At 37.8% G+C, this 25,999-nt stretch overlaps 1 protein-coding gene across 1 annotated transcript; it reads left to right on the forward strand.

The window, feature by feature from the left end:
* The first annotated feature begins 1,275 nt into the window (after nt 1-1,275).
* On the forward strand, nt 1,276-23,439 carry nompA (no mechanoreceptor potential A). Its single transcript, XM_065221635.1, has 17 exons — nt 1,276-1,293; nt 15,542-16,153; nt 16,215-16,629; nt 16,689-16,831; nt 17,352-17,651; nt 17,714-17,788; nt 17,855-17,989; nt 18,161-18,910; nt 19,019-19,609; nt 19,669-19,847; nt 19,907-20,046; nt 20,297-20,533; nt 20,593-20,743; nt 20,803-21,075; nt 21,153-21,529; nt 22,437-22,562; nt 22,682-23,439. The coding sequence occupies exons 2-17, from the start codon at nt 15,724-15,726 to the stop codon at nt 22,728-22,730; spliced, it is 4,371 nt and encodes a 1,456-aa protein (XP_065077707.1). The 5' UTR covers nt 1,276-1,293; nt 15,542-15,723; the 3' UTR covers nt 22,731-23,439.
* Nucleotides 23,440-25,999: the final 2,560 nt, after the last annotated feature.

Below are 25,999 nucleotides of genomic sequence, written 5' to 3' on the forward strand. Positions count from 1 at the left end.
AATGGCGTCAAATTTTTACGTGTGCTTCAATACTTGACTTCAACACTCGATAATTGATTCAATGGAGACGAGGGAAAAAAATCTGTCCAATTTGCTGACCACGGGAGTGTAACCGTGAGGGCATTCGCATTGTCGATTCTAACAATTTAGAAAACTCATCGACCCATAGTTATTCAAATGATTACCTAGGGGATCGCTGTGTGTGCGTTCTTTCACCTGGAATGTGTCTGTCGCATGACGCTTTTTTCGTTCACTTAATCCACATAACTACCAGTAAGTTTTTCCACAAATCCACTACCTCTCAGTGTTGGTATGGATATGAAAAATTCTCCGGATGTGAACAACAAAAGAACATCCGTTTTTCAGAATAGCACTGACTTGGTAAAATGCAAACGATGATTAGCCAGCGTACTGATGAAAGCAAATATGTTCAAACTCGATCGTGACACTTGCCCATCCCGTACGTAGTTTATCACAATACTAAAGTCAACCCTTTTCTCAAAAGAGACAAATATACTATATTCGCTTTTCCCTCCCACTCACGCTTGTCACATGAGCTAGGGGGAAATCGCTACCAGAATGATCTCACGGGTAAATATTGACCAATACACCCAGGGAGAGACATCAGATTGTTATACATGCAACCGGGTGAAAATCACGCACATAGAAGCGCAAAAGAACATTCAAAGCTAACAAAAAAAAAACATGTTCAATTCTATGCCATGGAAAATCTGCTCTTTCACTTCGTTAAATAATTAATATGGAAAAACGCGTTATAGGCAGAATATTGTCAATATAGGAATTCAGTATTTCACGAGAACTCAGACTGGACAGACGAGCATGTTCGGTTCGAAATGCTAAGGCTCTCGACAGTTTAGGAAAAATATGGTGAAACTATTCAAACGGATTGCACAATTTCAGTGAGTGTACATAAGTTTGGCAATAACTAGGAAGCCAGACCGATCAACACAGGGCTCTTGCATCATCAACAGTTGTACAAGCGGCGGAGTTTCTAGTACCCAGTGGATTACGATTGTTGTTGTTCCTGGTTGTGCTTTTCAAGAATGATAATGCATTATGAAAGCAAGTAGTGAAGATCTGGAAACTAATCGAAGAAAACTACAGTTTTGTGATTTATGGCGCTGCTCCAGTGAAACTTACGAAGCTCGTGGAATATTCCCAATGTTTTGATAAACGAGTGATTTGAAAAGATATAGTGATTATTGGAAAATCCCTGTTGGAATACATAAAATAAAGAAAAAAAAAACTACAAACAACTGGAGCGATCACACAGTAAGTATGTTTCATGAAAAAAGAGCAGGCTATGAATAACATTGGAAAATGTATTGTTGAAGATTTAGAACAGAGATTTCTTAGGTCTGCTTCCTGATCAAATCCCCTTAACATTCTAGCTTCAAAGATCAGTCCTGACTCTAGAAGAAGGGGAAAATTATATACAAATCGTATGGACAGCAATTGTTGCATAAAGCACTTATCATTTGAGGGAAATTATTGACACACTACAATAATAAGCTATGTTTAAAAGTTAATGTTCATAAGGATGGAGGTGTTATCTCATTTTTCAATATCCTCATAGATTAATGAGAACTGTCAGTAATAGAACCTCTTCTTAAATTTACCCTTTCATTACTTTCACTTCAGCGTGATTTTCAAACTTTTTCCAGACAATTTTCGATCCATTATTTCCGAAGCTCACTTACACTTCTAGCCATGCAATTTCACGTATCATCAGTCTAAAACATCTTAGATATGGATAATTCTGTAATATTGGACATCCCTAACAGTCTCTTCGGAATGTTAATGTATTTATATTAAAAAATATCATAGACTAAAAACGCAACCACGAAAAATGGTCAACACAATCATATTTGTTTACGATCGTTCATAATCGAATAAAAAAATTCCACATTTATTTAAAGATTAATTAATATTCGACTACATAATTTAAAAATTTGCATCATTCGTGAGTTACGATTTTCAATTGTTTCTATTGATGAGAAACAATTAATGAAGAAAAATTACAAGAATAATTTTTAACAGTGAGAGATACCCAATTTTACATTTTGTCCAATATCCATATACATATTTTCCAATATCTTAGAAGATTTAGTTTAAAATCGTTAACAATTTTTAAAAATGATGGCAAATCAGCATATTAAATTTAAAAAAAATCTTAAACAATGGTCCAGTGCCGTATTAGCGATAATGGACTAAGGCCAGGGCCCCCAATTTGAAGGGGCCCCTGACTCAGGGATATCAATCATATTTATCCTTCTCAATAATATGATTCAAGAAATTAATCGTTCGTTCGTTTTGTATTTGTTTCGAACACTGAAACCTTACAATTTGATAACATGTAAATAAAAATAAAATCTCTACTGTTAGATTACATTAGAAATGCCCGGCGGGTAGCCAAAATCTCAAGAGCCATGGGCATATTTTAATACAGCTCTACGCTCTTGCTCTACGCTCAGGCTAACAAAGCACCAACTTTTTAAGGTTTCTGTTTAGTTCTTGTTCCCACCGCCTAGAATTTACTCGATTTTATCTTTTAAATAGAGCGTCCTAGGGAGAAGTTTTCTGGGGTAAAGTTGTGCATTTCATACTATTGAGAAAAGCTGACCAAACCAAGCAGGAGAAAATAACTTATAAATACCTAATTTTGGTACTAATACCAAAATTCGGTGTTGGTCAGTCAGACATTAGAAGTAAATAACCAAAGAATATTACCAAAAAAATTGCATGCAAAATGCATCGTAAATAACGAAAATTGCTTTTTGTTTACCAAAAGAATACCTGTGAGGTATTGTTTTGGTATTGCATTTGCATTTGGTTTTGGTATTTTAGCAACCTTTTTTTTCGTATTATACCACTTATGTCAGGCTGATTCATACCAATTAAAGGTATCAAGAAATTCGATCATGCTCGGGAAGACATCAATGATTTACCAAATTAGGTAGAGGAAATGGATGTAATGTCGGCCTGAATACCCCTTATTTGGGCCCATACATAAATTCAGCAATCGACTAAATTCTCAGTAGCGACCAAAATATCCATAAGTACCGTCCAATGACGCGTTCATCTAGATAAAATTGATAAATAGCAGATTTTTTGCGATGGGCCCAACCTTAGATCCATAAGTCAACATTAGAGCCATTTCCCTTATAAGATAAAAAAAAACCCCATTAAATGGGTTTTCACCATTTTTTTTACATATGTAGGTGAAAATCTAGGATTTCGATACTTTTGGCTTCGGATAAGATGAAATAACCAGGTGGAAGGAAACCTACGGAGCATTTTGCCTTAAGGCGAAAGTGGATCGGTTAAGAATGACTTTCTTCATCGATTTTTTACAAAATAACGCAACGCTCAATCGAAAAAACTCTTTCGTGCAAAATTAAAGAACTAAAATTTCTAGCTCTAGCAGTTTTTACAAGGTTAATTTATTGTATAATTGTTTTGAAAACCATTTTCTAAGTTCAATTTTAGGACCACAATCATAGGGGGTTGCTAACTTTGCTCATCAGTTACACAAGTATTTCGTATGAAAGGTCATATTTCACTCCCGTAGATCGTTTCAAATTAATGTTAGGAACATTTCCTCTGAAGACAACATACCTGTAAGATGCATTATTTCAATGCAAACCATTTTTTTGTAACGCAATTCTATTGATAGGGGAGATGGGGGTAAAATGCTCATGCAAAGGAACACCCTCGTTTAATCCATAATCATCTATTTGTTGGATTAGGCTAATGACTAGATCTTACAATTGATATGCTTAACCAAAATTGATAAATTCTTGTTTGAATTAATGAATTAATTGAATCATGCCACGGAACCATACATTTGGACTTTATCTAGGGTCTTTCTCTATTGAATATCAAAGGTTCACGCGTGATGGTTATGCTTTCCACACTACAATTCGGGGAGCACATTATATTTCACTTGGAGTAACAAATTGTAACGTAGAAAATAACTACTATTGTCCGAATAACCATGACATACGACCTATTGAGCCAAAAGATGAAGGATGCATCTAACAACTTGCATCAATTAAATCTTTGCTTTTGGCTTGATTCAGAGATGCCAATTATTTCAAGAAATTACTATTTTTGCATGGTGCAAAATTTTTGTTTTTTTCTTAATTTTATCAACTTCAAATGAATTTCTTCTTGAAGATGTTTGCTTCCATCCATTCAGTAATTGTTCATCATATTAACTAGCAGCAGAGATACAACGGAGGCACATTTTGTTTGCAATCGGCATTTTACCACCCTTCCCCGTAATCAGTTTCTTGCAGATGACGTTGGGGATCATTGTGATCTACATTGAACTGTTTTCTGTAATGTTTAAAATCGGTGAATTTTTGAACTAAGTGTGTGTTTTTTCGAAGCACTATTAGAAATTCATTTCGATTGTTTTTTAGAAAGCCATAACTGGAAACCAGAAGAAGATGAGTTGTACAAACTAGTTATTGATATATGGATTGAACGTAAGTAGTATGGCAAGTTTAATCAAGTGTTTAAAGCATTTTATAAGTTCACATCATTGACAAGACGGCTGTGATAAAATCAAAACTGCTATTTGGATAATTGGTCTTTCCAAATGTGCAAATAATCCTCAGGATATTTATTTCAATGATGACCACCAACTGCTCAAGATAGATTAAAATGAGTGAAAAATACATAGATGGATGCTATAAACCAGACTTAATTGGCTACAGATCAGGAATATTTCGTACGCAATATGTATTGATGAAAATTGATACCGACACTTCTATTAAAAAGTTCACATGTATGAGGACTCGGAAACAGATTCAGATTAAATGTGTGTTAAAATAAAATAAGGTTAGAAACATAAATGTAAACGAATATTCTCTCTGTTTATACTCTTTAGTATGACTATGATTGCCCTGAAAAGAACACTATCAACACTTTTTTCGGCGAATTTCACGTCATGGTTCTTCTCGTTGTCTGTCCAAATAAATTATACTTTTATCTATTTTCTCTTCTGCGCTAAATCAAACGAATAGAAATAAGAAAGGATGTCGGTTACGCGCTCGAATAATTGAAAATTCGATAAATATTTAATCTAATAGCTGGAAAATGTTTACGATTAATCCTTAATCGAATAATTGGAATTGTGGACATCCCTAGAAAATAGTGTAATTCTCGCGCAACACGAGAAAAGGACCTAACATTGTTGATCGATTCTCTTCATCGATTTTCTCTTTCGCGAATAACCCGACTGAAAATTAATTTCCCATTCAGAGTGATGATTCAGGCGCAAGCTAAAATCATCTTCTGTCGAACTGTGCTGTGAGCTTAGCGAGAAATTCGTAAATGTTGCCGTGGTAAACCAAAGAGAAAGTCGATGAAGAGAATCGATCAACGAGGATAGGCCCTTTTCAAATGAAACGAGAGAATTTCATGTTATTTGGAGGTCCTTCGAAAATGTCAAAACAGCAGAATTGCAACCAGTAAGTGTAACCCAGGAACCAAAAGCGGTGCGATGCCAGTTTTCATTGCTATGACGAAAAATGAATTAAGGGGCTTAGAAACAGAGGGCTGAAAGTCAATTCTCTTCACCGATTTCCTCTTTTGATGACCATGACTTCACTAACCTGTTTCGCACTATTTCTGCTATGCTCTTCTATCATCAAGAACAACAAACGTATCTTAAGACATTTATAATGTATAACGAAAATGATAACTTGGCTCTGTAAAGTTTATTCGATTGAGCCTGTGCAAATAAAGTTATTAACAAAAAACGTATCAATGAATGTGTTTGCCGTCGAGTTATTAACGAAACAGAAAGTCGATGAAGAGAATCGATCCAAATCACTTGCACCCCTGCTTCCAAGTTTGATTACAAGATTACAACTCTGGAGAGCATTTTGTGTGGTCGTGTGTGGTTCTAAATATGACGATGAGTGTTCAAAATATTACGCAATTGAATACTCTCTATTCACACACGCCTGAAGATCGGAGGCGAATGCTACTTCGACTTGTTTCGTCTACTAACGACTTTCTGATGACAGTGTTGGGGAAGCAGCATATGCATGTACGTAATTGGTGGATTTGTTAGTTATTCCGACGCTTTTGGACGATGCTTAAAATTTACCACTTTTCCTATAGTTTCAGTCTATCGATGCGTAGAAATATTTCTGATCGATTGGTGATAAAATTATTTAAATTGGTTCAGGGGCAGCTGAACGTTTAAAAATGTTCATAACTTCGTTACATTTTCCATTCTTCGTGTGCCCCCATATAGAAATCACAGACGTAGTCCTACGTCAAAAAATCTTCAAAACTTCCGATGGAAGACATGAGATAATGTCAGCGGACGGCAGATGATCTTTTGAAAGAAGCCCGACGAAATTTCCGAGGGAAGTGAACAGAAACTTCCGGGAGAAGTTGTTTACAACTTCCCGAGAAGTTGAATGCCATTATTAGTTTGAAAATCCTTTCGGAGGAAGGCTGGAGAAACTTTGAGAGGAAATCGAAAAAAAAAACATATGGGAGAACTCGAAAGAAACTTCCGTTGGAAATTAGAAAAGCTTGGTATGACAGAAACTGGAAGAAAACTCCTGCGATAGATCTGAGGAAACATCTAGAGCAGGTCTGCCCAACATTTGTGAACCACGGATTAAATGTTGAAATCCATATCAGCTGGCGGGCCAGATTTTCTCATTATATATTGGAGCCGGTTTTTTCAAATACATTATCTGAATTAGAAAAAAAGTAATAAAATCGCGCGCCTAAAAATAATAAAAATGTTTGCAGCGTCGCGTAACGTCACTTTTCACCTGTGCGCCAACTATAAAAACCCGATTTAATATCATATTTACACATGAATCTGTTGAAAAATGCCCATAAAGGCCCTTATCACGCGTTTCACTTCACGGTGAAAACGAAGTGAAGTAACCACTTGTCACTCACGGTGAAGTGATTGCCATGTAAATTAAATGGAAATCACTTCACCGTGAGTGATAAGTTGTCACTTTACCACGGTGAAATGACATCGGTAATAAGGGCCAATCTTCCAGTTTACTTGATATCTATTCATTTCAAGCAATAGTTTAGTAATTGTTTATGATTTGATAGATAGTATACACTTGTAGATTGAGGTTAAGGTAACGCTTCTGAATAGTTGGTATCGATCCAGAAACATGAAAAATGTGCTTATTATATGCTTATTATGCTTATTATACCTTAACTAAAATTATATGAGCTTTTAGAATCCAAACATTTGAAAATGTTTAAGTATGTAAATTTGGTCGATTTTCACGCGGTTTCCCACATGTTTACACAATCAGAAGATTTTGTGTTATCTAACAAGCATTTAAAAATGCTAAATTCAATAAAAAAAAAACGAAGAAAGGATCTTTCCAAGTAGCTCATTGGCATCACGACAAGTTGAAGCAACTTGTTTATGACTGAAATAATTCATATATATGTTTCTGCAACGGTTTTATGACAAACGTGCTACTAGGGTTCAACAATGTTTCAAAATGCATTTTTTTGTTTTGTTTGTCAATTGTTGACAGCTCTTCATCACTCGTTGCATATTGACCTAATCCGACAAAGGTAAACGAGAAAAGAACAACCCGCGGGCCGGATGCAAAGACTTTTCTAAAATGGTTGCGGCCCTCCGGCCACGGACTGTACACTGAAAATTAAATTTAGTTTATATAACGAAATCGTTCATTTGTTTCACGAATTCATTCGTTGTTTTCTGCAACGAAATAGATTCGTACTTTTTATGAATCTTATTTCGTAGAAATTTTAATACTGCCTAGTAATTATCGTACGTATTGATAACGAATGTTTCATAAAACAAGTTCGTGTAATTATTCGGGCAAATTAAAAAAAAAGTACGGAACATTCGTACACCGATAAAACAACTTGTATACATTGTACAACAAATAATAATAAAAAAACACAAAAATTTCGTTGAAAAATTCTTTCGCCTTTCTGGCTATCGTTGTACATACGTAAACATTTAGCAAACCATGCGAAGGGACGTAATCAAGAAAAGATGATGTCGATGCAAAAAAATTGTATTGCTTAAAATTAAAATAACCTATTCAAACAGCTGTGTATTTGAATATGTTCTCGCACTGGCAGCACACATCTCAGGAAAAAGAGGGGATCAAGATGACGCAGTCTACCACTTTATACAAGGCAGCAGAATCTTATCCGCTTGTTATCAATCTGCATATTTTTTTCCTTTAATTTAGAACTAGGCCATCATTGCATTAATTTGGCTATAATTAACCAGATTTCCGTTAATGATATCCGCAGCGAAAACGCAGAAAAACTTTCTTCGACAGGAAGCGATGGTAACCAATGTTGAAAAATAATCCTTTCTAAAATAAAACAATTAATAGTTGTAACTTGCTGCAGAGTTCAGTGTCTAGTTCATATATTTTACGAATTATGCGTATTGTTGGCATTGTATCTGACTACATGCAACACGAAAAAAGGGTTAAATCTACGAAACCCATATTTACGAAATGAGCGTAAGAGAATTAACCTGGCCTGATCTATGAATCTGAGAATATCGTAAGAATCATCCAGAGTAAGCAAGAGGGGGTTTCGGGAAGGGGCAGTCAGAATAAACTTCTAGCAGAGGCTTGGGAGAAGTTACCGGGTAACATAGGAGAGAGGTAGGAAATAAATTCCTTTGAAGTCGAAAGGCAATTCCAGGAGAAGCCAGAATTCTCCATTAATCAATCAACAGAAGTATAAAAATTAACATTCTGATAAAACTATCTGTTAACTGTTACAGTTAGTTTTTTGGTCATAGCTCAAACCCGGTAAGAACACCACTCTAAAAATTTCACCAGTGAAAGATCAGAAGTATTGAAGCGTGAATCATTAGAAGCAAAGCCATAAAAAAATGTCATTACCCTGACAATAGTTTATTCTTATTTTCGTAGTAATTTTCCTCCACCGTGAAAAGTTTCGTAGAAACAATTTTTCATATAGTATTTTTTATGGATTGCTGAAATAATTTTCTAATTATTTTACTACACAATATTTTTTTCTACGATGCTTTGTTCATGAGTTATGAATTCTCGAATAACATTTGAAATGGGCCTATGTCCAAAACGTAAACAAATCGGGTTTTGATACCATTCTTTAGCACCGATTGATAGCTACTAATCGTGTACGAAAGTTCCGTATAAGGACGTACAATTTCTTATGACAAGCACAACGGCTTTACAAAAAGTTCTTATCCATTGAAGTATTCACAAAAAGGCTTATTAATTTATGATATTGAATTGTTATCGATTTTCACTTATTTTTGAAAGCTTTTCGCATATTTTGGTTGTTGTATACTGAGATACAGTTACTATTGGTATTGTGAACATTATAAATGCCTAAAATACTTCAGTTTTCTTAAATATGTATTGAATGGTGGCGGAAAATTTAAAATTCATTTTCTGTTTTACTTACGTTTTAGACGTAGGCCCATTTCAAATGTTACTCTAGAAATTTTCAAACTACGTGATGTCGTGGAAAATCCGAAATCTTCAACTAAAATTTTCCATTAAAATTAACCACGCATTTTGAGAGACTAGATCCCCTTATGGTGAATTGCATTTGTGTAAAATAGAGTGGACTCAGGAAGTTTTTATATGATTTTCTTAAATTTCTCTCGGGCCTCTGACATGATATGTACATTCTTCGAAATATTTTTTTTCTGAAATTTGCCAGGGAAAACCATGTAAAAATTTGGGGAGACTTGATCTCCTCTTCGAACATTAATTTATATTAAAATTATTATAAATATTAATATAAATTTTAAAACACATCCTGTGCTCTCAGGGATGAATGTCACAAGCAGTTAAATCCCTTGAAAAAAAAACATCCTTTTCTCTAATGCACTTTTTCGGCTTTTTTAAGTGAAAATATTATTTTTTTTTTGACCCTATGAAACTAAAAAAAATAAATATGGAAGCGTTGATTTTTTTTTTTAATTTTTTGGGACGCTTCTCTAAACGAATTGGTGTTGCTGCATTTTGGGCTCCTCGTGTGGATAAGAAGTGGTCGTTGCAAGCTTGTTAAGGTTTTTTTTTCGGTGGAAAAGGTCTAGATTGAAAGTTATTGGTTGTCGCTTTCCGAAGCCCTGAAGTCTTGTAAGCAGGGATTGAAACGTTCGATGTTTTTAAATACACTCGCTTATAGTCTTTATATTTGTAGTCTGGCGTATACAAAATCCTGAAAACTGGCAACTTCTGTGATCTGTGTAGTATAAATAGCAATGCATACTATTTTCGACGGAAGGAGGAAATGTGTTAAAAGAATTTCAATCAACATACATTTTTCAACGCCTACCTGCAAAATTACCATTTCATCCGTAAACAATCACTCAAAAAGTATATTATTTGTCGTTTACGCATTAGTCGTGTCGATGTTCTCCACGGACAACGAAAAAATAGCATTCAGAAACGCATTGATGAGTTACAACCTGAATTGGTTTAATTTTTGTTATGTTATACTATCGTCACGATCACAATACTTCGACCATTTTGATCTAAAAAGAAACAGTCATGCTAACGCAGAAAAAAATATCGTTGAAACAAACATATTTGAGGTAAATTTAAACGTAAACTCAGTTTGTTCTGGCCACAAAAATAAACTAGGTTCATTTCAAATGTATTCCATGTTAGAAGTCATGTGATATCGATGTTTAAAATAAAATTAATGCTACGTTTATTTTAAAAATATTCTTGTTGAAAATAAACATGAATATTCTTGAATAATTTGACAACTATGGGAACAAAAACATATGTGTTTATTTGAAGCATGCTGTTCATTTTTAATACATACATACATATTTTTAAATTATTTTAGAAGGTATTTGAATGCGCTATAAAGCAAAATAATTCGAAAAAATATCTGCAGACAGCTCTAGGGAAACTAATCAATAAACATGCTTTGTATTTAATTCAAAGAAACATATTTTTGATGCAAAAATGTTTTTAATTAACTTTGAATGATTAACATGTTTGAAGAATGAATATTTATATTTTTGATTTAAAAGAACAAAATTCGTTTCCGTGCTCGATTGGCTCCCGCGAGTGACAGGTCAAATTAGCTCCCGTCATTGTCTCCGCCAGACTATGAATATATTGACTATACACTCGCCAATCGATTAGAAAAATGACCACTTTCTTAATTTTCAATAGGTCACTATTGAAAAGTACACAAATATTCAAGTGTTGCAATGGTGATCAAAGCTATCACCAATGGCCTGTAAAAAACACTTTCCCTAACACAGATTTCAAAATCGAATTCCATCCGATCTCGTCGTCGGTCGTCGGTCGTCATCATCATCAGCAGCAGCAGCAGCAGTGCTTTTGGAGCTTGTCGTTGTACATTTTTCTCCAGTGCACAACGAAATGCTCCTCGCATGCAGCTAGCTATCAAGCCTGACTTTGGTGAACCTTCGATTCACCGAAGAAGGAGGAAGAAGCAGCACCGCTACTGATCGGATTCATGCCAAGCGTGTCACCCTCGTTCCAAACAACATACAGCTCGGCAGCATCATCCGTGTTGAACATTACTCAGCCATCACGACAAAACGGTTTTTTTTTTCAGGACCACCATAAATTATTGTTGATTAAGAATTAATTTTCATTGAACGTTCCCAATGACCGAATACAAGATGACCTTGCCAATTAACCAGAAACAATTCGAATTAAGGTAAAGTTTTCTCCAGATTGGTAGAAAAAAGCAAAAAAAAATCTCTAATTTATATGATTGATCGCGATTGGAAAATTTCAGCAAGAAATTCCTCCAATCAATTTTTGCTTTGTTTTATCATCTATTGAATAAACCAAAAATTTCGTCCGTTTTGTGCACGAAAATGCGTAATTTTGTCATTAGAAAATGAGGCGTTTCCAAGATGGATAAAAAAGTGGTTTCCCTTACACAGCCGCCGATTATTGATATCGAGCTCGTAATCTCACGTCTAATCTACGGTCGTGTCTCGGATACAACCTCTTAATTTTTTTAAAGTTCTACCCATTAGTGAACTAAATGGATGAGTTCTTTCTTTTTTATTCATTTGTGCCTTGTACTTTCCATCCTCTTTTTCCTTTCTATTTCCTTCTTTACTTTCAAGCAAATGGATGAGTTCTTTCTTTTTTATTCATCTGTTTCTTGTACTTTCCTTCCTCTTTTTTCTTTATATTTCCTTCTTATTTTTCAGAAAGCGAGCAATGACTCTATAACCATAAGCCGTATAAGGTCAGGACAAGAGTTTGTACTCATGTCCCGACCGTCAGCAGAAAAAATCTAGTGGAGGCCCTTTGGCTTATAAGCCCGAATACCTATTTTCCAGACAGTGTTCGGAGCCTTTCGTTGTGTACTGAAGAACACCACCACTCACCGGATGGAATTCAACATTGAAATCTGTGTAAGGGAAATCGCTTTTCGCAAGCAATCGCTAGGGCAATCGGTGATCATTTCAAGAATAACATGTGAAAAGGGCATACAAGCTTTTTGTAAACAATTCATCTTATGTCCTTTTCTCGCCATCCATATGTCACAACGCAAATCATTAATATCACCGGTAAGGAGAAACTTTCTCCTACCCGATAATGTTGTTGGTTTGCGTGTGTGACCGTCGGTTGGCGAGAAAAGGGCCTACAAAAGTTTACAAAAAGCTTGTATGCCCTTTTCACAAGTGGATCTTGATTTTAATTATCATAGCATCATATTATCATATCATTATAATTATCATAGCAACAGTTGCATATTCGTGCAATTTGCAATGGCAACATTTTTAAAAATTAATAAAGTCTTAAAATTAACAGATGCGTAGAAATATTTCTGATCGATTGGTGATAAAATTATTGAAATTGGTCAGGGGGCAGCTGAGTTATTAACGTTCAAAATCTTTCATAATTTTGTTACATGTTCAATTTTTGGTTTTCACAAAGTGTACCCCCATATAGAAATCACAGACGTAGTCCTACGTCAAAAATCTAAGTGTGTAGGCCCACTTTTGTTTATATTATTTGTCAACGACATTTCCTTCATTCCTACACCCAGACATGAAATGTAAGATTCTATTACAGATTTACTTGAAAAGTATGCAGAATTTGCAATGTTGTGCGACCAAGGAATCAAAAATATCTCAAAATGACAAAATGACAAGCGATCAACGAGTTAGAATTCGCTGTTCGCGACATAAACAGATTCTGTAATATGGTCACCGGAAGGTTTTAAACATAATGTTTATGTAAGCTTATTTATCGAACAAAGTCTGTTTACCCAAATCCATTGCGTCTAGAAAATCATCTCGTGAAGGTTTTATACAAAAATATGCCTTCTGGAAAAAAAAATGTTTGAACGCTGCAGTACTTTGCAAGAGCTGTCATTACATTTGTTGTAAGAAACAACAGTGTAACAAAAGCCTTTGACAAATGATCGTACAAAAATGTAATTCAATAGCTTCAATAGGAAACGAAACACAGCAGACATTAGCATCATTTTAGAAAATCATGAGCAATGTTACCTCCCCTCCCCTAAGAAATAAGAAGGGTAAAATGTCTATGAAAATTCGGAAAGGCTTTCTAAACCCACTTCTTTTCTAGGCAAAATCACACCATCAACATGTAATCATGCTTGGCATACACAGTTTTGGTCACAAACTGCTCATTTGCTAATAACTTTGCACACAGTTGACAAAACGTAGTTCTGTTTGAAGCAGTAGATAGAATAAAGTTTAAGCTTGTAATAGGTACGTAAGAAAAGGTAGATTTTAATTCTAGTAATAAACTGTAATTATTTTAGCGTTGGAAAAATGAAGAAGTGGTGTTAATTCAAATGTTAAGATTTACCTACTCTTTGCATATCTATATTAAGCTATGATCCTAATCTATCAATTACTTTAAATAAAATCAATTTGCAATAACTGAGTGAAAAGTTATAAACAAATGAGCAGTTGGTGCGTACAACTGTGCATGCCAAGCATGCATGTAATTCTCTTAATACATGTAACGCTAACGACTTTATTTCTATAATTCAATTTCCCACGCAAAGTCTTCCGTTCTACGGTAGTTTTAGTTTTCCACGCGTCCATTTGGCCAACGAATAGACTGCCAATGAAGTTATTACATTGAGAAACACAATATTACACACAAGCTATTGTAATACTTTCAGAATTAATTATCGAGAAACAAATTTTGGTAACCAAGCCACCTAATGAAATTCAAATGACTCGCCGGGTGTTATAGTACAACCTAATCATGTTATGGTCTAGCACGATACCCGTACGCTTTTGACCTCAATCAACTATAAATCACAATTCGTCTCCTTCACCGCATCACGTACAGTTGTAGATGAAAGAGAAAGAAAAACCGAAAAACGTGCCACGGCTTCCAGAACCACCAAATCACGCTTCGGCCGGCAGACACAAGCACTACTGCCCAATGCCCAACCAGAAAGAGTTACCTGCATTAAAATGATACCTAATTATATTCTTTTTAGAGCCAGCACGCATTCTTCTACCGACCGCATCGTACCGGGCTGTGAACGCACAGTGGAAAACCACAAAGCGGAACAAATCAACTGTTCCAATCAGCGGAAGTTGGTTCCGGTTCTTCTCCCTGTATCTCTCTTTGTGGCTTATTCCCTTCAAAATTGGCGGCTCCGTGTTGAATGCCACATCAGACCGATCGGTGCCCGGCGCGCGCGTACTTAGAGCACGGCAGGGGCTCAATTCATATAGAAACATCGTCGTCGCGTCAGCCAAATGTTGGGAAATTTACGGCGAAAAGTTTGCGTGATTCATCCTTTTGTTATTGACACGCCGAAATTTGGCGAATCAAATTATACAAATGACAAATCTGAGTTTCTGTTGCAAGTTATATCTATTCATTCTATAACAGGTCCAAAATTTCCATCCTAACACTTTGTTATAAATTGTTTTTCGAAAAATGTGTAGCCTATAGTTATAATGTTTGAAAATTTACATTTGTCAAATTATCTCTTAAAGATGAAATAATGTCCGAACAGTTGTGGCAGTTGTGCCAATTATAGCGTTTGCATAACCTCCATAGCCTGCGATCAAAATTAATCTTCTTCCTGCAGATTCACATCTATAGACCAGCTTTATCCTAAATTTCCCCAACAAGAATCTAAACCAGCTCAAATTGACCCAATTCTTCGCCTGCGATGTTACACATGAACGATCATTACTGACCTGTGGTGTGCCACACGCTCATATTATTCACACCATGCCCTGTAATAACGATAATAATAACTTCCTGCGTTCCACGTCCGATCGATGATCAATCATGGTAATAGTTTTTCATTGTGTAACATCACCACAATCAAAACCACAGCCCAAAACCACTGCTGACTGCGAAGTGTAGTTTGCTGTATCTCAATACCATCAGAAGCCGCGTACCTACTGATCTTCAACAGTCTCAACAGCTAATCTGTGATCGCCAATTTATTAACTCATCTACCTTGTTCGTTTTCCTTTCATTTTCAGATCGCTCACGCAGTGATTTCATGAGATGGTGAAATGGTTGAAAGGCGTGAGGAATTGTTTGAACTTTGGATAACAAACGGTCGAAAGCGATAAAACTGCCTAGAGTGGATGGGAGTATGAAGTTATCATTAACTGTAAAGCAGAAAATACGTAAGAATTAAGCAGATAAAAGAAGAAATAAAATGCGTAAGAGACAAAAACTACTGCCGGGGGTGTCCGACATCGCCGTTGTCGTACTATTAGCTAGATTAGTGTTAGTGTTAGGTCAAACCACCTGTAACAACGGTCAGGGTCGGGTGCTGTATGAAAGGCTTCCAAATCAACAATTACAAGGCTTTGACGATGACGTCGTCCGAGATTCTGGTCCACCATTCCGAGTGCTGGAGAAATGTCAGGACCTATGTTTGCGGGATCGTACGGCATCCAACAATTTGGGCCGGGCCTGTACGAGTTTTGACTTCCAGCCAGGAAGCAGAATCGCCTCATTCAGCGGAAGCGTTGAATATGAAGAATCCACTTGCTATCTCACGCGAGAACAAGCCGCTCCTGAAGGGATAGGAAATCTTATGCTAGTACCGAACAGCGTTCACTTCACCGAAGTGTGCCTAACATGTAAATATGCTTATTTATCATCCTTATGATCGTTATGTATTGATTCATTTATAAATTACAGCCAGTCGACCAGACCGTGAATGTCCCAGTCGACGGTACGTGTTCGAAAGACATCCTAGAAAGAAACTCAAACTGCCCGTTTCCGACATCAAGGAAGTGACTGCCGCAAATCGTTCCGACTGCGAAGATAAGTGCCTCAATGAATTTTCGTTCGTATGCCGTTCAGCTAACTACGACTCTACCCTGCGGAGTTGTTCGATGAGCCGATTCACTCGCCGTACTCATCCGGAACTCCTGGAAGACGACCCGAACTCGGATTACCTAGAAAATACCTGTCTGAATGCTGAGCGTCGCTGTGATGGGTTGATAGTCTACGTTAAGGAGGAAAACAAGCGTCTGGGTGGTCCCTTCGAAGTGGAGATTTTCAACAACATGACTCTCGAGGAATGCCAGTCGCTCTGCTTGAGAGCTGAAAAGTAACCAATTTTTGTATTGTATGGATGAATTACCAACAACCACCTTGTTCTTACCACAGATACTTTTGCCGCTCAATCGAGTTTGACGATCAAACGAAGCAGTGTATTCTCTCCGAGGAAGACTCCGTCTCGCAGAAAGATGATCTCAGCATAAGCTCTAGTCCCACGCATCATTTCTATGATTTAGTGTGTTTGGATAACCGTAAGTACCGTTCAAGTTACGCTTTCGCTTCAAAATCAACTATTGCATTTTGTGATGATCACTCCCCATCAATGAACCCCCCGGGTCGTCAGAAGAACTTCATTCATCCTAGAATTCATTCAGAAGAATTTCCCCACACCCAGTACATACAGGCGACACTGCACGCTAACTATATGGTTAAGTGAACGCTACGAGCACGCATAACTGAATTTGCTTTGGCTATACTGTTATTCTCTAGAACCATTTCCGTTGGTATCCTGAGACGGATCCGAGAGCTTGGGAGCCGAGATACTCGCGTTTGACCTAGCGGCTCACTCCCGTCTGACTTGCACATTGTGTTAAACCCTTTTCCTAGATGGAATCTCCACCTCTTCTGACGATTCTTAACCGGTTGATTGTGTTGTTTAACTCATCCTTTGCACAAGTGTTGTGTGGAGTTCGGAACACACTGGGGGGTTCGGGGAGCGACATTGACGGGCCCAGTTTTGTAATGCACTGCCTTGTTACTGTCACAAACCAGAGCGCGGGTCCGATTACCCGGAAAATTCCGTTACATCACATTTGTTCGCTAGCGGCAGACGTCCAGATACCGCCTTTCAGAGGTATCGAAACTCTAGACTAGGTGGAGAGTTCCATTCGGAAATTACGGGCAGGTCGTTGAGTGAGTGTCTGGACGAGTGCCTCCGGCAGACCAGCTTCCAGTGCCGATCTGCGGTCTATAGTGATCGCTTTCGAACCTGCCGTCTCAGTCGATACAATCAACGAGATGGAATGCGCATCATCTACGATGCCGATTATGATTACTATGAAAATCTAATGCGTAAGTATCAAGTAGTAGGTCTAGTCTCTAAATAAGGTATATTTTTATTAAACTATTTAAAGCACATTTAGTGGGTGGTGATTCCGATACGACCAATGGCAGACCCGATCCAACTGATTGGAGACCACCTTATGGAGGTAATAGCTGTGGCTTCTAAGTGACCAGAGCATAACCATTTTTAACGTGATATTTTCCACCTACAGACCGTGATCGGGATCGTGATCGGGATCGTGATCGGGACCGTGATCGGGACCGTGATCGCGTACCTGATGATAGGATGCCGGGCCGTTTCCCACCATCTGATCGTTACCCTCCTGGAGTACGACCTGACTATGGAGGTAAGTTGTGTTTCTTCAAGTATAAATGTTCGTGTAAATGTGTATTCGTAGTAACTAAAGATATTCATGTGGCTTAATAATTTGACACAAAGACACTTCCTATGCAAAACCAAAAAGGCACCAAAAGTCGTGCAACTCATGTTCAGCACCCTGCATTTACCACACTTACAGATAAACCATTTCCAGGCGGTTATCCATCAACTGACAGATACCCTGGACCAACGGATCGTTATCCAATGGGTCATGGAACAGATCGATATCCAGCGGATGTCGATGGTAGATACCCACCGGTGTACGACAATCGGTTTCCAGGGGATCGCTACGGACCAACAGATCGGTATCCGGATCGTGAACCCGACCTTTTTCCCGTTGGTCATCCAATGCGGTATCCTCCTCCTCCTGACTCGAGATATCCTCCTGACCCACGATACCCACCTACACCTGATACTCGCTATCCAACTGATTCTCGTTATCCTCCAGATTCAAGATACCCAACCGATAACAGATATCCTCCAGACTCTCGTTATCCTCCGGATACGCGATATCCACCTGACTCCCGTTATCCACCTCTCCAACCACCCACTCAAGACCCTAGATATCAACCAATGCGACCAAGCGATTCACGCTATCCAAGTGGACCTCATGATTCACTATATCCCATGGCACCGACTGGCACTCGCTACCCATACATGCCACAAATGTATCCCAACTACCAAACTCGCTATCCATCGCCTCCCAGAACACCACCAGAGCGTGGTTACACCACAGATCGTTATCCTCCACCATTGAGACCAGTCGATAACAATCGCTACCCTGCACCAGATTCGCGATACCCCATGGAACCGATTCCAGCACAGGGCCGTTACCCAACTTCACCAAACCAGATACCATTCACAAACAAGTACGGCAACGGCAATTCTGGTAATAATTCATTCCTTTCGATATGATCAATAATCAATGTTCAATGTTTCGTGTTTATAATTGTGCCATCTATATCTATATCTATATAAATATCTCTTACTTTTGTAGGATACGATATGGGATATATGCCGGGGTATGGGCCGTCGTACGGACCCGATCGTGGATACGAACGACCATTGTACCCTCCATCGGGAGCGGGGCGCATCCCGCCGATGCCTCTGCCACCATTCCCGGATCGTGACCGCGGCTATCGACGACCGGGTATGCCCGATAGTGGTGGAGGATACCCATTTGAAATTCCATATGGACCGTCCAGCTCCGGATACGATAACACTCTAGGAGGAGGTGATGGGTTCGGTGGATTTGGACCGCAGCGCCCTTACGAAACCCGCTGCGACGGTTATGACAGTTTTAAACAGATGGCATCAAAGCGTAAGATGCGTAAACAATTCGTTCGACGGGTTATCAATGCTCCTTCACTTGGAGTTTGTCAGCAAGAATGTGCTTCAGCACGAGATTTTATGTGCCGAAGTTTCAACTATAAGGATTCGGCACCATACGAAACAGAGGGCAACTGTGAGTTGAGTGATCGAGACTCACGTGACCTAGACATACCGAGCAGCCAAATGTTCGAAACGGATAGCTCGGATTACTACGAGAGATCTATGGGCAAAGGTCAAGGGGAAGAGTGCCTTGATGGTGAGTTTAAAATATTGATAAAATAGGTTTTTTTCCCAATTGATCAAAATTTTATTTAGTTGGGCAACTTTGTAACGAGGATGGCATGGAGTTTACGTTGAAAACCCCGGAAGGCTTTTTGGGGCGAATTTACGCGTATGGATTCTATGATCGTTGTTTCTTCCGCGGAAATGGAGGTACCGTGAATGTTCTACGCATAAGTGGTCCTGGAGGCTATCCGGAATGTGGCACACAAAGGGTAATTTCTTAAGGCTTCATAATTTTGGCCTATAACTGAGCCTAAAACTTTTTACCTAGTATGGAGATACGATGACGAACATCATTGTTGTGCAGTTCTCGGATAATGTGCAGACCGGTCGTGACAAGCGATTTAATCTGACTTGTATGTTCCGTGGACCTGGAGAAGCAGTCGTTACATCGGGATACATTGGAGCAGGGTATGAACATAGTAGCATTTATGCCATTTTCAACATTGCATGTCTGTAGCCAGCCGAATGCATGATAATAAACATTTAGAATACTGACAATAGAAAAAGTAGCGTAGCTACTAACATTTCCAGTGATCATCATCCTTTGACTGTTTAATCTTGTACCGATAGAGCATCGATCATTTGCGATACAAGATCAAATCTGACAAAGGACGTACGATTTATTTTGCCTGAAACGTAGCTTCAATGATATTGACAGGTCAGGCAGTCCGATCCCGATCGAGTACCTTCCGGCAGAGAATTCGATGAGCAACAAGGTACGGCTTATGATTTTGTACCAGGGACGCCCAACAACGACCATTGCCGTTGGTGATCCGTTGACCTTCCGTTTAGAATCTCAAGATGGCTACAGTCACGCTACGGACATTTTTGCAACTAACGTTGTGGCTCGCGATCCTTACTCGGGAAGAAGTGTACAGCTGATAGATAACTACGGGTAAATATCAGGGTTAATGGATTTAAAAACATTACTGAACTTCTTTCTCCTATCTGCAGTTGTCCAGTGGATAATTTAGTATTCCCAGAGCTGGGACGGTCAAGAGAGAGTGATGCTCTGGAAGCGAGATTCAATGCCTTCAAAATTCCGGAGTCCAACTTCTTAGTGTTCGAAGCCACTGTTCGCACTTGTCGAGGGGGCTGTCAACCGGTATGGCTTTAATGTGTGATTGTGAAGCTGTGTTTTCATTGCAATTTTTTTCTTTAAAGGCGTACTGTCCTGGACCTAGTGGGCGATCGGAACCGTCGTTCGGTCGGCGAAAGAGATCCGTGTCTGAAAGCCCCACAGAGTTCGATGGTACGGCTGAACCGCTGATCGGAGACGATATGGAAGATGACGATGAAGTCTCAGTAGTTAACGGAACAGTTGTGCATGATAGCAAGATGCATAAAAATAGCACAAAGGACACCGATGAATCAAACGCCTATGATCTGGAGGCGAACTCAAGTGAGATGCCGGAACAAGTTCGCGAAATGATTGAGGTAAATCAGGATCTTCATAATTTGATAGCTGCAGATCAAAAAGTAATTAAAAGTCTCGTGCCTTTCATACATTGCAGGTCTTCCAATCACGTGAAGAAATGCAACAAGACACCGTTGCCAGGAAGATGGTTGCTCCGCAAGAAGCTGTCTGCTTGACCAATTCCGAGTACTACGGATTGCTAAGCGCGTTAATTCTTCTCATGATTCTGCTCATCGGTATTACATTTGCTTCTGGATTGGCCTACCGGCGTTACTGGAAGGTGTTTATGAAAAATCGTTCACTCGATCGCACATCTCCGGTGAATTCTTTTACTCCTTCAGCATTGCATAACGTTTCTGGAAGTCAGTTCCATGCGTCCGGTAGGGGGACTTCGTCTTCTCGAGGCGAAGGAAACATACGATCACCAGGATTGTCGCTTTTTGGAAATGGTCTGCAAAAAACATTTGCCACAGGGTAAGTTGGAATGATCCGCGATCAGCTATTCCTTTTTTCCAATCATTTATGATCAGTGTTTCGCAGTTGAACTTGTCTATTAACTATAGTATTAACTGTGGATGTGTTTCCCTCAACGCTACTACGGTACATTATTTAAGAAATCATCTCCAAGTTCCTTATTAGTTTCAATTACATTTCATAAAATTTCCTATGCTATTGATGGGTTCATGTTTGGCAGAAGTGAACAACCGTGTTTAGCCATATTACGAAATTGTTCTAATTTTGAAATGTCATAATTTGGAAATGTCGTACAAAAATGATTATATCACACTGTTTTTTTTTTTGCATTCTATAGACAACTTTTACATGGTTTTACGACAATTTTATAAATGTCCACTGAAGTTCTACCCGGCTAGCCAACTCTGGCTGAAATTTTCAACAAATTTTGAACGCACTCTTGCTTGTACACCTTCAAGTCAATCATCCCTGTTTGTGAAGAAAACCTGGGATTAACATCCACAGCTACAAATCTCTTACCAGTTCATTAGATTCCTTACAAATTTAATAACGAAAATGATCTTATTCTACCGCGGACCTCTCTTTGTTCCGAGTCCAAAATGTTTTTTATTGTTTTCAACGTCTTTGCTATTTATAGAGCTAACCACGTCGGATATTAGAACGAATTGCGAGGAAACAAACCAACTGCTGTCAACATTTTCAGAACTGATTACTAAGTAAAATAACTGTGCTCCGGATTCTGACTGGACCACTTTCTAGTTTTGATTGCCTAATTAATTCACACGAGGGTTCAAATTATTATTTGAAATAAATTATTAGATAGGAAAACACTAGTCCAATATGTCGACAAGACTTCATTGTTCACATGCCTTAATTCAATACTCTCATGTATTAACCCACCTTCCAGAAACCTGTCGCGAATGTGCCAAATTCCTGTGATGAACCCAATTTTACGAAGCAATGGCAATAAGAGCGAATTTGATGACCCAAGCGAACCGATCTATACTGACCCTTCCCTCTTTGAACGATCCAGGTAAGCCAATTGTACTCACTTTCACTAAACCAAAAGTTTGGCTTTAAATTACGTTCTAAAACTTTCCTCCCTTCGCTTCTATAATTACAGACTATAAACACCTTTGAACCCTTTTTCAGATCACTGCGCAGCATCGCTGTTGACCAAACGGATACCAATAATGCTTGAAACAAATTGTGCGATAGATAGTTTAAACATTGGATGCTAATTAATTTGATGAGCAAAGATGTCTCTGATGATGATGATGATGGCATTAGGATTAGCAACAGAATGAACAGGAAGTTAGAATTTAGATGATTAGATAATGCACCGAAATTTTAAAATGTGCTGTAAAGAAGCATATTCTTCTTAATGTCAGTTAAAAGCTCATACATTTAAGTACTGTGATGGCTATAGTTAGCAGCGGACCAGAAATGGCCGAGATGGTTCTTTACTTATAGATCAAACATGTGAATACACTTTTCCTTGCCCTTGGAGGAAAAAAGTTTACACTGAAACAGTTGTCTACCAAAGATTGACAAATTGAAATTGGCTAGCATGGTGTCTGTATAGTCGTCGAATCTCTTCTTAATTTATTCGTATAACTGTAAGTAGTTTAGTATTAGTTCACATTAAGTGAATCATTTAACACAAGGAGACCATAACGTACGAAATATACTGCAGAAACTATGACAATTTACTATCGGCAATGGAAATCACTCATCACTGCAACTGAAATGTGTTTCTCGATGATTGTTCATAATCGCATAACAACTATCGAATGTTGATCGGATTGTAGACGTTAGTTCACAATAGTCACATCTTCTTATAGAAAGTATATCTTAATTAATTTACATTTTATTTTATAATGAAATAAATATCAAACTGCATGAAACAACTCGCAAGCCCCAACTACGAAAGAATGCCACGGTATCTTCCAATGTATTAGATAAGAACGAGAGCACATCTTAAAAATGCACACGTACAAGCATCAACAGTCTCAACGTGCTTCAACAGAACTTTCTTCGTGCTGCCTTATTACATAAGATAAATCACGAAAAGCATGCATTAGCAGCATCATAAAATAATGGTATGATGCCAGATTCGAATGTCAAACCGACGATACACCAACGGTGATAGTTATCGATCTGAAGTGAAGTGAAACAGTTTACATTAGCATCTTAGTTTGTCTGAACAGTTCTCTGGTGATATAAAATGTTGTTGCGGGTTTGCATTCTTCTATCATTGATTAGATATGTGCTTGTGATGGATTGTAACAAGTACACCAATTTATTCAGGACGCAGGTAATCTCAAAATAGGCTATGATTAATCGCTTCGGCAGATTTTAAACTGTGAAAGATGAAATAGTGTGCTTATTTAAAAAAAATGCATGTGTATCAGCAGAAAGTTTTTTAAAAACGTGAAAATTATGCGCTTACATCCTCCAATTATTATTTGTATACTTGACTATGATTAAAAACACCTGAATGTGTACAGTAGACTGATGCAAATTTTGATATTTTCGCTCCACAGTGCTCAAACGGTCTCAAATTGGGTTCTGATTAGCATCCCAAAATTAGAACTCATTTGATAAGAAACATTTCATTTGAAGTTTATATGGAAATAACTGTGGGAAATCCAAACTGTTTGATCATTATCTTCCAGCCTTTTTCCATATTGCACTGTTCAAAAGTTCTATAGCTATTCTTATGAAAAAATTTCTCTGCTACAGCTTTACAGAATGAAGAACTTAAAATAGTTATTAATTGTTTAAGAGATTGATAATCTTATGGCATGATCAAGCAGCTGTTTTGTGGGCAACACTGTATGCTGCAGTGTGACATAGTAGCCATGATTTTAGTGCTTTATTCTACGCGACAGAAACACCAATGTTGCCTGCTGAACAGTTGATTGAGCATAATCATAAGACATTAGTGACTAGAATGATTAATAACTTTTGATGCTTACATTATGTCGAAAACTGGTTTTGAACAAAATTGTAGCTGAGAAAATTGGCTATAAGCTCAATTGCTTAAAGCAAAGCGATATGGTGAATTGTTAGATGGCTATGAACAAAACATTTGGTTTTCCCATAGTAATTTCCTTATAAACTTCAAATGGTTTGTGCCATATCAGTTTCTTACCAAACAAGTTCAAATTTTGGGAGGCTAATCAGGACCCGATTTGAAACAGTTTGATCACTTTGGAGTGAATATGTCATATTTTGCATCAGTCTAGTGTACACCTGCGGTGAGATCTGACCCTGCTATTGCTTAAGCCCGCATTCAGGGAAGAGAAGTAAAATGATTGCTGAATAATATGTGGGTAGGGTAGGTGTACCAGTCATGGCTATACGTTCCTCTATCCTAATCATGATGAAACAGAATAGACTGAAATCGATTGCTATAATTACATCTAGCGTTTATAATCATAAGAACCAACAATGATTGATTCTTTCCATTGAATTTTTGTTTTGCTAATAGCGTTTGCTGTTTTATCTAGTTAATACAACTTTCCCCAAAGTGTAAAAATACTTTGGCAAAATCTTGGATTTTTTTAAATCTAGATAAAATGTAATTCAAAGAGAAACCCTAGAGACAAAATCGATCATCACAGTTAAGCGCTTAGCGCTAAACGTTGCGTTGACGTAAATTTGATAGTTAAACAATAGAGTTAGCTGTCACTTTGCCGCAACGCGTCAGGTCCGGATCCAGTGTGGGTGGCGCTGTTTGGTTCAAGTTCAATTCTCATTAGAAATAAGTAACATAGTGGTATATGCATAGATGTAGCCGCATTTTTATTAAAATGTTGATCATATCAAATGGCGTCATAATTCGGCTTCACATTAATGAAACATGGTTCTATGTTTTAATATTAAAATTTCTAAAATTTGTGGGGGCCCCTAAAATGTGGGCCTGGACTCCACTATACATAACCTCAGTTTCATGGATTTCCTGTACTTTTTCACAAATATCTGTGATTTTTTCACAGATATCTGTAAAAAAATACAGGAAAACTGTAAAACTGTTTACCGAACGTTCAGCTGTTGAGATTTCGGTAAAATTTTACATAAATCTATGAAATAATCTTAGTGTGTTGATTATATTTTGTTAAAAATATAGCACTACTTCTTGATTCCAAATTCGTCCTGCGAGTTTCATTCCCGTCCAAACGCATTGAAACGCCATTAGATTTTCTTCGTCATCCGTATGGCAGGAACAATTGATTCGCTAAGAGTGCTTCTTTTGCTTTGAGATAAAGGTTGCAAATATTTGGGGCCTGCTTTGGCTCAGTCGGTAAATGCACAACTATAATGCAAGACCATTGTGGAGATGGCAGGGTTCGATTCCCGGTCTGGTCTAGAATTTTTCCGGAATGAAACATTTCTCGACTTCCCTGGGCATAGAGGATGATTTACTTGCCTGTGTATAATCAGAGGCAAAAAAATCTTAAGAAT

This window comes from Ochlerotatus camptorhynchus, unplaced genomic scaffold, assembly GCF_037179485.1.
Source record: "Ochlerotatus camptorhynchus isolate MF236.1 unplaced genomic scaffold, CSIRO-AGI_Acam_v1.1 ptg000146l, whole genome shotgun sequence".
Lineage (NCBI taxonomy): Eukaryota > Metazoa > Arthropoda > Insecta > Diptera > Culicidae > Ochlerotatus > Ochlerotatus camptorhynchus.

Excerpts from the sequence above, each read along its gene's own strand:
- nompA (XM_065221635.1), top strand. The coding sequence starts at position 15,724 with ATGCGTAAGAGACAAAAACTACTGCCGGGGGTGTCCGACATCGCCGTT. Across the intron at positions 19,848-19,906 it reads CGGAATGTGGCACACAAAGG|TATGGAGATACGATGACGAA; the intron begins GTAATTTCTTAA and ends CTTTTTACCTAG. Across the intron at positions 22,563-22,681 it reads TCCCTCTTTGAACGATCCAG|ATCACTGCGCAGCATCGCTG; the intron begins GTAAGCCAATTG and ends ACCCTTTTTCAG.